Source organism: Lepisma saccharinum, chromosome 12, assembly GCF_977018435.1.
Source record: "Lepisma saccharinum chromosome 12, izLepSacc3.1, whole genome shotgun sequence".
Classification (NCBI taxonomy): Eukaryota; Metazoa; Arthropoda; class Insecta; order Zygentoma; family Lepismatidae; genus Lepisma; species Lepisma saccharinum.
This window is the reverse complement of record NC_139240.1, coordinates 68,009,821-68,027,377: the sequence shown is the minus strand read 5'-3', so window position 1 is coordinate 68,027,377 and position 17,557 is coordinate 68,009,821. Positions and strand designations below refer to the sequence as shown.

The 17,557-nt window shown below is 38.5% G+C and overlaps 1 protein-coding gene across 5 annotated transcripts in view; it reads left to right on the top strand.

The window, feature by feature from the left end:
* Window positions 1–17,557, top strand: part of f (espin protein forked) — a 438,384-nt gene that overhangs the window by 224,830 nt on the left and 195,997 nt on the right. Inside the window, exon 1 of one of the 5 annotated variants that reach the window (XM_083132568.1) lies at window positions 2,288–3,189. The exons of the other annotated variants lie outside the window; for them this stretch is intronic. Within the exon in view, the coding sequence (XP_082988694.1) occupies window positions 2,906–3,189 (284 nt within the window). The 5' untranslated portion in view covers window positions 2,288–2,905. Of the gene's footprint in view, window positions 1–2,287; window positions 3,190–17,557 lie in introns of those variants that run through there. 5 annotated transcript variants of the gene reach the window in all.

The following is a 17,557-nucleotide window of genomic DNA, read 5'->3' as shown; positions in this document are numbered from 1 at the left end:
AAAAGTTATGACTTGTGTCATAACTTGACAAGGCACAGTTTAATTTGACTGTGAACCGTTTAATTCACTTCCTGAGATAAGCCAGAGCTTTGAAAATCACAGTTTGGGTTGCCTTTTCCTTCCTCGCCATCTCGCGTCAGTTTCCTCATGTCTCTCTTTCTTGAGAGGCCCTAAATTCATTATTTTTGCAACTACAATATTATTAGTGTAATTACTAATTACAGCTTTTTGTAAAAAAAATCATTTCTTCACTATTTTCTCCCATTGTCTTTCCTTTCTACGTTTAGGCGTGAGGGAAAAAATGTTCTCAGAATCTTAATTACAGCGTTTGCCAACAGATGTCGTCAGTTGATGCATTATATTTACTGGGAACATGCCAATTCTTCTGGCTGTACTGATTACATAAACAACTATTTCTCTTGTAGTACAATCGTTCACAAAGATACATGTACCCGCCATGTTTTGTAGAAAATCAAAACCGTAGCACCACCATTAGAACAACACTCTGGACTGCATTGTTGCAGACTAATGAGGCCCTGGCGCCTAGACTCACATAATCCTTTGTGGCACTCGTGTTCTGTCACAGTCACTTCTTCTCAAGCATGGACGTCCGCAGGATTTTTTCCAGGGAGGGGCAAGGATGGTATATTTTTCCAGGGGGGGCAACATGGCATATTTTTCCCAATAATAGTGTTCATCCCTCATAAAACATTGCTTAAATTTGAATTTATCATGTTCGTGCACTAATTAACACACATTATTGTGGCTGAAATTAAATTATATGTGTGAAATATGTAAATTTTGGTTGACTTTCGTTTTCCAGGGGGGGCCACGGCCCCCCTTGCCCCCCCCTTCCGGACGCCCATGTTCTCAAGTAGCTGAAAATAACAAAGTCGAAGTAAAATAAATCAATCAATCAACCAATAATGACTATACTTACAAGGAAGGAAATACTCTCTGCGTTTGGACTGCATGTTTACTGTGCTATGATTCTGTATCTAGGGATACGCGAAAAGACAAAATGCTTATGGTCCTAGGAGTGTGTGGAGAAATAAAGCAGTGCGCGTTGCTGCAAACAGCTGCTTTACCCCCTCCATGCAATCCCTTTCCCTCTCGCGCCTTTATTCGTCGGGCCCTCTCGAGTCACTACTTGCGAATTACAGTGAAGAGTTGTTTTCGTTCGCATGCTACGCAGACTCCTGGTATAATACATCACTTCTCCCTTATTCGTGGGTAGAGGTGTTGACCAAAGGAACATATGACTCTTCATCTCTAAAATTAAGTGTCGTCCTCCTAGAGATGTCTAGAACTAACATTTGATATGATATGAACATTACGGTGAGCCGTTGGCACATTTAAAAAAAAAAAATCCGTTTCCCATGAGAGAAGGTTGTTAATCCACCACTGAATATATCCCAAACAACCCATTATCCTCTTACCTTAAATGTTCACCAATAAGACGCATGGAGAATCTGCTTTACTTTATTTGTCCCGACAATGCTTCGCAGGTACCCATGGGGTTATCAAAGAATGTTGGAAATCAAGAGGTCTTGGGTTCCAGTTCCGGACGACAAGGTATGAAAGATTATGTTAATCACTCATCTACTTCTATCAAATCATACGTATCATCACAGTGCTCAATTTGACCAAAGTTCAAAGGCCCTATAAATACCACTCCTGCACATGATTAATGATTGGACTATTTGTGGGTTTTCACAACATTACATTAGTAAACAAAAGGTATAATATTTAAAATAATCAGCATTTATTATAGTTTCGTGTTAAAATTCCTGGAATGCTCATGTGATTCCAACAGACAAAATATAAACAGTTGCGTTTACAGAATGTTTCTTCAGCTTTTGTTGAATTTGGTTTGCGACTAGAAGTAAATTACTTTGTATCACATATTTTCCTTGCTTACAAAATCAAGCTTTGCTGTGCCACGTTGGACTATGTCCTTGCAAGCTACGACACACGGATACGCCCACAATGAGTTAAATCATGGCATGTTTCCTCCTGTAACAGTGGAGGGGGGAAATAGTTTGACGTGGAAAACAAAATTATATGCTGGGAGAAGGAATGGATCTCATTGGTCGGTCCGTGAGGACTTGTGCTCAGTCAGAGGGGTCTCACACTAGCGACACGAGGGTGGTTCTTGTCAGTCTCCTGCCCTAGCTAATAGCATATGACAGCAATAATTGCATTCTTCGGTTGTCAATCAGAAGTGTGTGCGAAACCGGAAGTCACGTGATATCCGTGCGTTTATTGAACGTACCGTACTGGTTATGTTTCGCAGGAAAAGGCCAGGTGCTTTCCGAAAGGGCTGATTCATTCGTCCATCCTGTTGTTAGCGTCTCTAACTGCTGTGAAGTGTGATGCCAGTGTTCTGTCATTTTCGGCACCGACGTGGTGCTGTGTGCGTTTGACGATACCGCATCGCAAAGGTATACGCCCGGAGTAAAAGTGCGACTATTGGTAGTCCTGGAATTGGAAGTGTCCCACAGGAGGAATCCAAGTGTCTCGAGTGTTGTGTAAAGTTGTGTTGTACTCGAAACAATACGTGTCCTTACTTGCGCTTTTGAAGCGGTCTGCATCGCTTCGCCCTTTTCAACAAAATTGGCAACACTTGCATCGTACATTCCATATTGCACTCAACATGGTTGTCGCGTACAGATGTTACCAACTTTGCACTTCAACGCATTGCCAGGCTTCACTGATCAATGCAAATTATAATCACAAGCCTTAGAAGCTTTACTTGAACATTAAGATATCCGACTTAATAGAAAGTATGATGAAACCACACTCATACCACTTGTAGAATGAATAAAGCAAAATTAAATGCTTTAGACTTTTTCGAACATCAAACTGACAGCGACTAGATTTTAGCTATGATTTTGTTTTCTTAATGCGAGTGCCATCTAGTGAGAAAAATAACAGACGCACCAAGATTAAGGGCAATGGAGTGGCTTTCGTTGGAAATACGATGCTGAAAGTGTTGCGAAGGTTCCTACACGGTGTCACGATACTAATTACCATGGAAAGGAGAACCTGGAAACCAAGAAACCGATACTCTAGAAAGAGGGGCAAGAAGAAAGAAAGTAGAAAAAAGACTGACGCTAAAGTGGAAGAACATTTGAACGAGAAGGAACTGGTGATGAAGGAGAACTCTCTAAAGGTTCAAAATCTGAGGTAGGAATGCGTTACTTTTTTTAGTGTGATGTGCAGGTCGAGACTTTTTAACATTGCATGCTATGGGGATTTAACCATTCAAGGGCGTCCGCAGGAGGGGGGGAGTAAGATTTCATATCACATATCTTGCCCTTTAGTTATAGAAACTTTTAACATTATAATTATTGCTACTATTATTATTACTTACTTACAAATCACGGAATTCAAATTGAAATAAAATACTTTGATGTTGTGCACAAGTTCAGACTCCAGCCTACTATTTAGTTAGAAACTGGATTCACCTTTCTTCCTTTCCAAAAATATCTCTATGTTGATGAAGAGTTCTTTGTATTTTTGTACTTTTTTCACAATGCACTGATATCAAACCCTCCTATCAATATTTTTATGTGCCGAAGGCTACTGTAAAAAAAGTAATACAGTAAAACCTCGTTAATCCGTACCCCGATAAGCCGGACTTAGCTTAATCCGGACAGGCAAGAAAAAAGAATGCAAGGTTTTAAATGTGGCTAGAAGTCAACAAGAGAACTTCCCAAGGAAAAGGCAGTCAACCACTGATGAAATTCTGTTTCCCGCAGACCTTGTACTGTACTGTATAGTGTATTTCGGCCTATGCCCTTTAAATACACCATAATAAACGTGTTTTGTTGCTATGAACGGAGTTTTAATGCACTTTCTACTGTTCTTTTAGGTTATTTCAGTTAATCCGGACTTTCGTTAAACCGGTCAACTTATCTCCCCATTAGTCCGGATTAACGAGGTTTTACTGTAATTCAAAATGACGGGGTGTGAATTATCAAGGTCAGATCCCCACATCGGGATTCCCGGCTTTCAATAATCTCGAAATCCCAAAGCATATTATTTAAAAGAGATTAATTCTTGATATTTTCTGCACTGAAAATGTCCGAAATTTCTTGCACTTCCAAAAGTGCAAAAAACAAACATTTGAAGGAGAAATAGTGTATACAAATCAAGATTTTTCACCGTATCTGGAAATTTCGATAATTAATTAATTAATTCGATTAAAATGTTTCCATCCCGCACATGGGATGTTACGGTAGTCAACATGCCATGTCTCCTGTGAAAAATTTTCGCGTTATTATGTTGGACATGGCAGTTGCTGTAACTGACAACCTGTAAATCGCACAAAACAATATTATTTGTAATGAAACATTGCCACAATTTCACCATTAACGTTTTCCATATATCTCTGGAGAGGGGCGGCAAGGTGTCCTCCTAACCCACCTATATGCAAAGTGACAAGTATTGTACATTGCAAGCTGCAATTTCAATATTATTTTTTCCTAACAATTCCCAAACATAGTATTTTAATCGAAAGCTGAGCCCTTTCGGGAAAAATTCTGGCTACTCCACTGTTGTGGTGGGAATACATGTTGCACGTGTAGGAAAGAAAATCCAGTGCTTAGCGCCTTTACTGCGATAGCAGGCCTCTGAATACTGGACGCTTTCGTGATGAACATGTTTTGTGGTCATCCGCGATTACGACCTTCAATGCTACCGGCGTGACAGTTGATGACGACTCCAACTTCCGGTCGGTCACAAAAGGCGGCGTGATGTTGCAACAAGCACGGACCTTGTAAGCTTCCACTGTTCGATGCGCTTACAGTTTTTTTTTTTTGTGGGCGTCCCTTCATCAATTTTATCTATTCATTACTCATCATTGTGATTAGCCAAAATAACAATGATAACATCGATTAAACCTTGCTTCCATGACAGAAAGAAAATACTACATATGCTGACCAAGGCAGTCTATATTTCTGTAAGAAAAAACACTTAACAACGTGACGTTTCAACCCTCTATGACGATTTTCCTCAGACTTAATACCAAACTTAATAGTTATAATACCTATTATTATTATTAAGTTTATAATTTAGTTTGGTTTCAAATTATAATAATAATAGCAGTAATAAAAATAATAATAATATACTTAGGTTTCAAGTCTGAGGAAGACCCTAATTAAGGATTCAAACATCCTGTTGTTAAGTTTTTTTTCTTACAGAAATATAGACTGCCTTGGTCAGCACACGTAGTGCGTTTTCTGCTAAATAACAAAACCATTAAGCCTTGTTTCCATGATAACCAAAAATCCAATATGCTGACCAAGGCCGAATTTATTTTATTTCAAAACATAAAACTAAATGTTACGTTTCAACCTTCTAGCAAGGTCTTCTTCAGACTCTGTACCAAATACAAATAAAATAAGATACAAAACAGGAAGATATTTATATATACACAAAAATAACTCCCCTCCAGACACAAGAGTATTACTACATAATTATTATAATTTGAAACCAAACTATATTAGTATCATTAAGTTTGGTTTTAAGTCTGAGGAAAACCGTGATACTGTGTGTATATATGTCTTCCTGTTTTGTACCTTATTTCACTTGTATTTGCTACAGAGTCTGAAGAAGACCTCGCTACAAGGTTGAAACGTAACGTTTAGCTTAAGGTATGTTTTGAAATGAAATACATTTTTCGAAATAACAAAAGTGCAAATACAAAATACCAACACATTTCAATCCACTGCATCTCAAGTTTTTGAAGTTTGGTATTAATGCGTGTGCGCCGACTTTATGGGAGGCAGTTCCAAGAAGTTTATACATTATACATAAAAAAGAAAAACATTATATTTTTGACAATCTTGCTCCCCCCCTCCCCCCATATTTATATGAAGTTGGCACCTCTGAATAGAGGCCTTCAATTTTATAATTCGACCAAGAACATTAAAAAATAGAATAGTTGAAAAATTTTCATTTTTTGAGGGGCGTGAAGAGGTGACTTTCGTAGGAGGCGACCAAACGTCAACCTCACTTCAACGTAGTGCACCGCAATAACTGTAACGACGTATGCCAGCGATGGTGTGGCGTCTGGAACTAGAGCCAGTATATAATACTCAGTAGGGCTGTGTGTTTCCTGTGCTATGTCCTTATACGTGCTAAGTGCCCCTCTACAGCCTCAGGTTATAAGTAGACCTCGTATTTTAACCTGTTATTTTCCTTTACAGGTATGTAAGAAATAATAAGTTATGTCAGCGTTTCTTTAAAACACGCAACAACTGAGGAAGTTTTTTATAGTGCCTAAAAAAACTATTTTGCTTGTTAGAACCTATTTTGGGTTTGTGCGCCTAAATCAAGCCTTTTATATATTTTTTAAGGTTTTTACAGGATTTTTATGTCACACAGAGGCATTTGTCGCGAAACAAAAATTCAATGACGAACGTCTTTGAAATGTACTGTCTGTCGATTTCCCTTCCTCCAAGTCCATGGTGATTTTTCAAAGCTCTAAACAAAGCAAAATGTCTGGTGCCACTGTTATTGTACAATCCAAAGTGGTCTGATCTGTGTGGTCTTGCTCACTTTCGCGTCACTTCCGTGCTTCCTGGCATTCACGCCTTGGAAACTAACATTTCAGCATTGCAGTTTGCACCACTGACTATGTTTTTGTTGAAAGATTATTTTCAGGATATAAGATGATCCTCACAGACAAATTTGCGGAGTTTCACTGTGGATAACATGGAAAAGATTGTTGCCTAACTATACGGCGAAGAGTGGATTTTAATAGCAAATTTCCAATGGTAAGCTCTGCCATCGCCGTAGGGTTAGGCAACACGCATAACGTTATGCAAGGTAGTGCGTATTTCAGGATATAGGTGTCCCATTTTCATTATCGGTGACACTATATCTAATCAGCATTTTTCAGGCATTTTGAACTATTTTAATTTTTGTTTTAACCTACTTCAAGATTTTTTGAGCATAACGTACGATTTTTAGGACCTGTTTTAGGGTTTTTAGAGCCTATTTTAGGATTTTTAGAGCCTATTTTAGGATTTTTAGAGCCTATTTTAGGGTTTTTAGAGCCTATTTTAGGATTTTTAGAGCCTATTTTAGGATTTTTAGGACCTGTTTTAGGGTTTTTAGAGCCTATTTTAGGGTTTTTAGAGCCTATTTTAGGATTTTTAGAACCTATTTTAGGATTTTTAGAACCTATTTTAGGATTTTTAGAGCCTATTTTAGGATTTTTAGAACCTATTTTAGGATTTTTAGAGCCTATTTTAGGATTTTTAGAACCTATTTTAGGATTTTTAGAGCCTATTTTAGGATTTTTAGAACCTATTTTAGGGTTTTTAGAGCCTATTTTAGGATTTTTAGAACCTATTTTAGGATTTTTAGAGCTTATTTTAGGGTTTTTAGAGCCTATTTTAGGAACCAAAAAGCACACTTTTTAGAATCTAAAAATCCTGAGAGACAGGTTTTGGTTTTAGCTAACATGAGGAACTTGGCCCCGTGTAATGTAATAGGTACAAGTAGCCTAAGTGTTGACGCACCAAAACTTTTCGTTTCATTCATTCTTTGTAGCCTCCCCACCCACACCCCAAGCAGATAATGTTTTAAATTCAATTCCGGAAATTCTCGGATTAGCTTCTGACTTCACATGTGCATACAGTCATGAGAAAAAGTACTTCCCCACAGAACCTTAATACCTGTAGTCTTATGGGGGAAGAATTTATTTCCACCACTGTACATTTCGTTTCTCTTAACTACGTTGAGGCGACACACGAACAATAAATAATACCATAAACAATGAACGTTGCGGATGGGTTTTTGAACACAGAAAGTTTCCGAAGTAAATTAGATCAGAGAAAAGAACATATTGTCACTAAGTAGAACGGGAGAAAGTGGATGGCTATAATTTGCATGGTATGGAAACGAGGAGGTAAAACTTCACGATTCCACGATTTCTGATCATGCTTCTAATACGAAAGAACCTACTGCAACCCTTCAAGGTTATAGTAATTGTTGTTGTGTCATTCGTGTCATTCTAAACATACAATCTTAGGGATTGTTACGCATTAGCGGAAGAATAGTTATGTAGTAGAATGGTTTGGTTTTAACTTTTTATCGAGTAACTAGAGGTATTAGCTGACAAACACAGCATTTTGATTAAATAAGGGTGTCCGAGACGAAACACCCTAATTTGAACTGTCTGTAATACGACATGTATTCGATGCATAAAGAAGATTGATACAACAATGGATACACATAGTTATGAAGTTTTGTTTGTGCAATGACACCATTTCTGCATGTGCCCCACGAGTGGCACGGAGGATGTATAATCGATACTCGATTTCACACCAGGTAGCCTGTAGCATCTGTGGCGTAACTGTCTCAATAGCAGTTCTAATCCTCTCACGAAGCTGTTCCACAGTTGTCACTTTTGTTGCATAGACTATGTCTTAACGTACCCCCACAGGAAGAAATCCAGGGGAGTAATGTCAGTAATGTCTGCATACCACCACGTGGTTGGTGCTTTTTCAGCATTCGTTGTAATTTTCTTCTTTTTCGGTTTTCAGCACCTGCAATGAAAATGATCTTGCTAATACATTACATAATTAAAATTTCCACAGCTAATCTACCATATACCACCTAACAAAATTGTCTTGGTTGTTTATTATGTTCAGTATAAGTGTTTCAAATTAGGACGTTTCGTCTCGGACACGCTGTATATATTTAGGGTTTAAATCAACGCTACCACATTCAGAAAATAAGCGCGGATATGCTTACACATAAAGGTGAAAAGTAAAGTGTATTACACTCTGCTTTGAGGGCCCATAGAAGGTTTCGGATTCGAGGTTACACATTCTCGATATTGTCCATAATGAAGGTGATGTTCATGGGCGGACCGCCCCCCTTGAAATTGATATCGTTCATTTAAAGATACAAGAAAGCCGAGCGTTTGTTACTTTTATTGTTAAGAACATAAACAAAGTTAATTTAGTTAGTATTCGAACAGAATAATCAAGGTAAAAATGCATTGGATCGAAAACATTGAGAGAAAAATATAGGAACATCGTTATATTCTACCATTTCATCCAAAGAATAAATGGTTTCACAGTTTTCAAAATTCTAATAATTACAGGTGAGAGATCACACGACACAATTTATAAAAATAATAATCCCCCTAACATTTAATGCCATTTCTTGAACGAGACGTGCAAAAGTTAATATCAAAATGCTTGCATACGTAATAACCGGGGGAGGCAATTTTAACAGGATTTGTAGATTTTGTAACAGTTAATTCTGACAACCTGGAATCATGAGAATGGTAAATAACATTATTATTTCACTCATTTTCGTTCCTTTATTTCTCACAACCGACAACTTCTTTTCACTTTACAAAGAAGTCTACAACGCGCCTTCTCCGCTTTTTATTCAGATTTTTCCCCCAACCAGTGTGCCACTTGACAACATTTGTATATTTTTGGAGAGCTTATGAAACGAGGAAGTTTTTTCCGTAATTTTTACGCTAAGTGTGTTACCAATTTTTTGAGTAATCCTCTTCGATTTAAACGATAATTTCCAAATTTCTTCATGACGTGTGCACCAATGACGGTTTCTTTCTGTGGGCATGGGAATTATGGGCATGAATTTTTTCCCCAGTAGTCACTCATTCGTCAGCTGTTAGCAACGTGTCGATTAAGTGTCCAGGGTGTAGTAGTTTTTTTCACAATTATTAATTTTTTGGTCGCAAGTCGGAATATTTCACAAAAATCTACAAACGGCAATAACTCGATACCCATTGATTTCCGAACCCCGGTGCATAGGGTCAAATTTGTTGCAAATGTGCTCTAGTATTACCCCTTTCCAGGAATAGGTCAAATTACCAATCACCCTGTATATATATATATATATATATATATATATATATATATATATATATATATATATATATATATATATATATACTAAATAACACTTCAAACTTTGGAGCCCGACTACGTGCCGAAGTGTTGAGCACAGCGTGCTACAACATCAGGGGTCCCAGGTTCGAATCCAGTTCCAGTGTCAGTTCATCAATTTCATGACTCATCCTCATCTTCGCGATTAGCCAAATGTGGCAGAAAAGCGAAAATAAATCGAACGAATCAAACAATGTTTTGGGTATATTTCCAGAGGCCATTTCACTAATATCCCAAGGAAACTTTCACATTTAAACTGTAAGCTTTATTTGATTGATTTATTGATTACTACATGCAATACAGGGTTTTGCCTGTAATTTGTCCTACTAGGAACAACTAAACTGTCTGTTGCAGTGACCGTAAGTAGCATTGGACCAACTTAACGGCAGTTTTATTTTTAATGTTTAGAACTAAATTACAAGTTTTAGAACTAAATCATTGCCTTCTCATGAATAATTTATCTATATATATATAAAAATGGATGTATGTATGTGTGTATGTATGTATGTTTGTTCCCGCATAACTCTGGAATGCCTGGAGGAATTTCAACCAAACTTGGTACACATGTGACTTACAATCTGGAAAGAAATACTGTGGGGGTGATACACCCCTGGCACCCCTACGGGTGGAGGTGGGGAAGGGGTGACACGTAAAAATAATCGAAAACGACCGATATTAGTGTGGAATCCATAGTTTTCGGGGTCTCTAAGATGAATAGTGACACTCCCAATCCCGTTCAACTCCAAGTTCATCACCTATCGGCATGGGGGGGTGAGAGGGGTGAAAAAGAAAATGCCACAAATGACCTAGATTAGTGTTCAATCCATAGTTTTCGAAGTCGCTAGGCTAATTGGTGACATTCACGATGACATTTGAGAGAGACTTGCTTTCTCGATCACAATCAACAAGTCACAGGAGCAGTCTATTAGGTACTGCGTAGTGTCTCACACCGATAACTTTAATTGAAGATTGGGATAAATAAATACCCTGGCAACGTCGGGTAATCAGCTAGTGAGTAATATATAAATATATGAATATTAATTATTTGTGAATAATGTGTAAAAATATCCTAGGTTCGGTCCCAGTTTTGCTTTAAGTCATAATTGTACCTTTACCGTTGTTCGTTACCTCCATTCATATCGTATAAACAACATTATGCCCTTATTTTCAATATTATAAACATTAATTATTATCCTTTTATACACTATATACCTTCCGGTAATTAACATATAACCTTATACAAAGCATTTATTAGCTTTTATTTATATATTTTCATACATTATTCATAAATTAATAGCCGGACCCTGTGGCCGAGTGGTTAGCAGATCGCGCTGCGATGCCAAGGGTCCCGGGATCGAATCCCGCTCTGGCTTGGTTGTTTGTGAACGTCCATTCATCAATTTCATCATTTCATCACTCATCCCCATCTTCGCAAATTAGCCAAAACGCGAAGTGAAATAAACTAAATCAAGTCATAAATTAATATTGATATATTAATATATATATAAAAGTCTAGTTCTAGACACTAAAAATAAAACTGCCGGTAAGTCCAATGTAAAGAGCCTGTAGGCCTTTGTAACGCGAACCAAGAAAAACCGGAGATATTTTTCCACTACAATTATCGGACTGTTATTATCTAAGCATTGTGTTCTGTTACCCCTTATTCCTTTGGAACGTTGCCTTGTTCCGTTATGGTTGAGCAATGGACACGATTTCGTCCAGGCAAATTCTTGGCTTCGGACGATGATAGCAAAGTATCGTGCATTGAAGTTCCTACCCTTGACCAACGGGATTACAGAAATTACTTTGGACCTACGACTTGGAGATGCGATGATCGTGATAAACTTGTAGCCATTTCTTGGAACCACCTTCATTGCCGCATAAAGGGTGCTGCAATGAATCGGGTGGTTTTAAATAGTCCACAGTTAAAGTCAAATAATGCATAATACCGGGTGGCCAGAATTAAAGTTACCCAACTCAGAGCCCTCTGTAGCCTGTTTGAGGCATCGTAGAACTCTGAAATTGGGTGAATCCACTATGCGGACCATGGGGAAGAGGATGGCGATGAAAAAGAAAAAGTTCAATTTTCCACCACCAGGTTGAAATGTGGCGCTGTACTTCTATGATGGGTTGAACAAATAATCACGTTAAGTGATTTAACTGAGTTATTAATTAGAAAGACATTTGTTAGTGGCTGAAAGTTGCGAGCAAATTATCTCTCATTTATTGCAAGATTGCAAGGTAAGGGCAAATCCATAACCAATTGGAGCAGTTTACGTCATTATTACAACCCATCATGGAAGTACAGCGCCACATTTCAACCTGGTGGCGGAAAATTGAACTATTTTTTTTTATCGCCACCCTCTTCCCCATGGTTTGCATAGTGGATTCACCAAATTTCAGAATTCTACGATGCCTCAAACAGACTACAGAGGGCTCTGAGTTGGGTAACTTTAATTTTGAACATCCGGTACATACAAAACATACATGATTAAGACAGAATGAACTAATTAAGTGACTTAAGAAGAAATCACAATATAGTTTACACGTTGCGATTTATTTGAAAATGACATTCCTACGGTGACCTCCATTTCATTCCAGACACTCTTATCAATAAGGTAGGAATTTGAGCCACTTCCTCCCGGATCGTGTCTTAAAGTTCATTGAGGGTTGGTTGGAAGAATTTTCCTTTCGATTACTCCCAAAGAAAATATGTAATCACACGCGGACAGATCCGGTGATCTGGCGGGCCAAGGAATATCCCCCGTTGTAAAAGATAAATTCCCAGTGCATATAGCATCGTTCCATGAAGGCACATTTAGGGGATTTCCGATCTCGGCCATTTTGGAGGTGATGTGATCAGCACATTGCTCCGGCCTCCTTTACCCCCAGGTAGCCATTGATTTGAGGCTGGGTGAGTCTCGGAGCCGCTTTAAGCTTGGCGCGCACTGAGATGCCGGAAGCGCGGCAACAGAACGGAACCGTTTCGCTTCAGGCGTCTCAGTGGGCCATAACCCTCAAGATAAGCTGCAGACTTCTAGCCGGAAGTTCCGTGCGTCGGTAGTAAGCGTTACACTATTTGATTTCAATGGAAGCAGACGACAGAAGTTCTGTTACCGGATTTTTTCGTGTTTCCCCGCGTCTCAGTGTGCGAGGTTCTTTATCCAGGGACAAGAGCGGGAAAACTCCGATATTGTTTTAGCAATTCGCTTTTACAGCGAATTCGGAGCTGTGCCCATGTATGCAATGTTAACTAAATGGTAGAACAGGCTTTGCAAGATGGCGGTAGTCACGTGTTACCCATGACGCAACAATTAGCCATATCCAGTGTTGCAAAATCGCCCGATTCATTGCCGCACCCTGTATTACGACTGTCCTAACGTAATTGTAGGTTTGGAAACAGGTTGTAATCAACACAAACAACTTGGCCACCCAAATAAAGGTGTAAATACGCCACTGGCTCTTTAAGATTATAATTATTGGCCCCCTTCACCACCCAGGCCTATTAAACCAAAACGCCATCATCAGCACCCACCTTTTCCCGCCCACCTCTCAGCTGTCGCTTCAAACCCCATTCTTTTCCCGTGGATAAGGTGTTTAAGCGGCTGATACGTGGGTAAAATGCAATTGTATGCAAGGGGGAAGAGGGGGGGAGCTCCTCAGGGGCAATGATCTTGATCCAGAAAACGTCATTGTTGGTTCCGACAGGTACTCCCCCCCATTTTCAACACTGCAATAACGAGGATGTTAAACTCTTCTTGTCTCAGCCTACATTCCCAGAGCTGCCGAAAGGTTCCCAAGGAGTGCCCTCAATTCCCACGGCAGACACACACGCTCACATGTTCACAAGCGTCTGCTCCATGCGCGAACACTTGACATAAGTGTTTCTAACTTCTCGTCGCTGCAATGGGAAACAACATGATTGGTTTGGTTTATTTTACTTCGCTTTTCTGCTATTTTGGACAACTCGCGTAGATGAGGATTGGCCAGGCCGGGATTTGAACCTGGGACCGCTGGCGTGGTAGCGTGCTGCGCTAAGGGATGAGCAAAACTATTATCAGCGGTACGCGACATTTAATATACAGTTAAATACTGCATTGTGGAGCATATAACTTAATTACCCTTTTTTCAGCGGTTGCATACACCTCCTACCCCCTCTTGAACCGCCACTGAAATCAGAGTGAGGCAATGTCCTCTTATAACAAGACCTGGTACGACTTCCTGTGCTTACAACGACATCATTGGTAGGCCATACATCGCAATACGATGACAACAAAGAATACCAGCGACTATGAAAGCGAGAAAAGTTAAATTATAATTGTTTCCTTTCTGAGATATCAGTCGGATTTTATAAATATTGTGTAAATTTTACTTACAATTATGTGCAATATATAGCGCTTACAACAATATTAAAGCAGAGTTGAATAATTTTAAATTACAATTTTTTCTACTGAGAACATACTGCACTTATTTATTCTTAACCTTTTCTTTCATATTTTACTTGTAGGCTTATATTCTGGTAACACTGCTTGAGTTTTCTGTTTCCCAAATTATTAGTAATATTATAGTACGTTTTTAAATATGTTCTTTAGACACTAAGACTTAACCGAAATATTCTATACTTTTTAAACATTAGAAGTAGAAACTAGGAATATAATAATAATAATAATCTTTAAATATAACTTACATAATTTCGAATGAGTTTTTTCTTTGTCTCCTCCTTTCAAAATGTATAGGATGTAAATATCGTATTAAGTACATAAAATGTCGGAGTTTGGTGGTGGTGGCAAGGGCCACCTAACCACGATCCTGCCTAGGGCGCCAAAGTAGCTACGGGGCTGAGTAAACACAAGTTCGAACATGTCGAAACTTTGCCTGACTTAACACCCTAGCGACACGCTGCGGCCATTCCGGGAATTAAATTGTCACACCTCGTACATGCAATTACAAGACGAGAAGAAAGTGGAGAAAATTTTTAGAAGAAAGCGGAAAGATGCATCTCACGAACACATTTTTGCCAAGTTTCATCCCAAATCTTCCAGCTTGAGGATGCTGAAAGGCATACACACACCGAAATTTCGCCCGAAGAGTAGAAAGCCTTTCAGAAGAATTTGGATTTCAAGATAGAAACACGCAAAACTTCATTCCTTACGCTTTGGTAAGTCTGACACCGCTTTCTTAGTAGTGTGGATGTCACGTGATATCTTTTCAACGTTCTTCACACGAGAACGCGCCCACGCATGTATGCTCTTTGTTTTCAAACGTACGTATAGCGAACTATTTTCAGCCTTCATGATTACGGATCTGAATTCTGTTGATTCATCATTTGTAGCTGATCCCAGTTGCCGAAACGAAATATTTTGAGGAGCATTACTTCACTTGACACATTTCCTCAAGTGAAAAACAAATACAAGAAACAAATTGCTGGGGAAACTGCAAACATCGAATTTGAAAGAATTTCTGCAGTTAAGAACTATAATAATGATGTGTGTTGACAGAACATAACTTATATTATGTCTGATTATCCAAGACTGGTAAATGCAGGTGGGTTAATAAAGGGTAGGGAACGCCCATTAGTTGACAAATAATGTCACGCTGACATATGTGTTTCTGAAAAATATACAAGCGTAACACTCATTCTTAAGAAAAGTTGTATACATATGCAAGGTGGGTCCATCATGTGCTTTTTGTGTGACGTAAGTTGAAGACACTCAAATTTGAACAAAACGTAATATTTGATTGTTTTTCAATTAAGACTCTACAGTGATATGTTAATGCGGGTTTACACATTTGTGACACATAGTTTGCGCAAAAACTGTTAAAAATTATTACTTCGTTCAGAAATTAAGGGTCGTCACGTGAAGTCGTTAGGGCTGGTCTTGTAGAAATCGAGGCGCAAACGAAGCCAGACCCTTGGAGACGAGACAGAGAATGAGACAGACCTCTGTAACATCGAAACTAAAACATATTTTAATATCCAAGCCGTCGATATTTTATTGAAATATTTAAATTTTCTCTGAGGCTACTTCAGACATACCAGAATATTTAAAGAAAAGTAATATATTTGTTTGCAATAATGGAGAGGTTATTCCATTAGTAACAATTGTGAACCTGTTCTCCGTCATTGCATATATATTGCGGATAATAATCCAGTTTTTCTAGGACTCCTCTCGTTGAAACGAGTCGTTAAATAAAAATAAACATTATTAAGGAAAGTTTTTTGCCTTAATGACATCTGCACCCTGTGAAAGTCTGTGTGCATAGGCGCCGACTCCATGGGGCTTTGGGGGGCTCGAGCCTCCCCAATGTTGTCGATCTGGGCAGAGCCCCACAAATAATTTTGCTTAAGAGAATCTAATGTATTATTTTGCTTCTCTTGTACAGTTTACTCTGAATTGTGCCACATGAACTTAACTTTAAATACACATTTGAAATGTTCTAGACCATCAACTTTGCGAGGCTGAGACCGCTAAACCATCAACTTTGGGGGGGGGGGGGTGCTATGACCAGAGACAGCATAAACACATGACTTATTACTATATATATATCGTCCTGTTTTGTATCTTGTTACATTTGTACTTGGTGCAGAGTCTGAAGAAGACCTTGCTAGAAGGTTGAAACGTTACGTTTAGTTTATGTTTTATAATAAAATAAATTTCTGCCTTGGTCAGCATATTGAGTTTTTTATATACTAAGTATATAATTATGAATATTGTTAAAATGTTTACTAAAAATAGTTTCAAAGACGATGTGCATGAACTAGGGTACTGGATGGGACGTTCTGGCTACAAATGGTTCTCACATGACATTCAGAACGAGATCCTTGATATATTAGGGAGATCTGTTTTGCGCTCCGTGGTAGCAGATATTAAAAGTCGGGAATATTTTGCTTTTATGGTTGACGAAACTTGTGACATATCCATCCGTGGACAATTAATATTCTGCATTAGAACTGTGAATAAAAATTCTGATATTTTTGAGGAATTCATGGGCTTTTATGAGATTCCGAACACTGAGGCCAAAACTTAAAAAAGGAAGGGAGGGAGTCATTCATTAATTTATTTCAGTGAGAAAATCAATCAGTGAGAGCCCCCCCCTCAATAATTTTTTACAAGTCGGCGCCCCTGTTTGTGTGCTGACTTGCTTTATATGTTACTTATACTTATATTTCGATACTCGGAAAGAGACTGCGACTTGCCTTTGGAGACAGAGGCGAGAGTGAGTTGTGTGTTTATAAATCGAGACGAGACCGATAACGAGATAAGCACTAAAGCTCGAGACGAATCCTAGACAGTGCCAAGACTCGTGTAGTCCCGATACCTTTCCTAGACGTCACATAATTGTATTCGTTGGGTATCCCGGACGAGCCCCAATTTGTGTCGGGGTAGGAAGATTGTGCAATGTCAGCTTATATCTTAGTATTTAGTGAATGTATTTATTAAATGAGCATATACAACTGTATATACCTTATGTACGTTTTATCACATGCATATATATATATATATATTCTGTGACGTTACATCCAATAATGCATTTCCAAAATCATCCTTACTTTGTAAGGATGAATTAATTGTTCATCCTGTCTATTCAGTTTGTCTTAACCCAGTGTG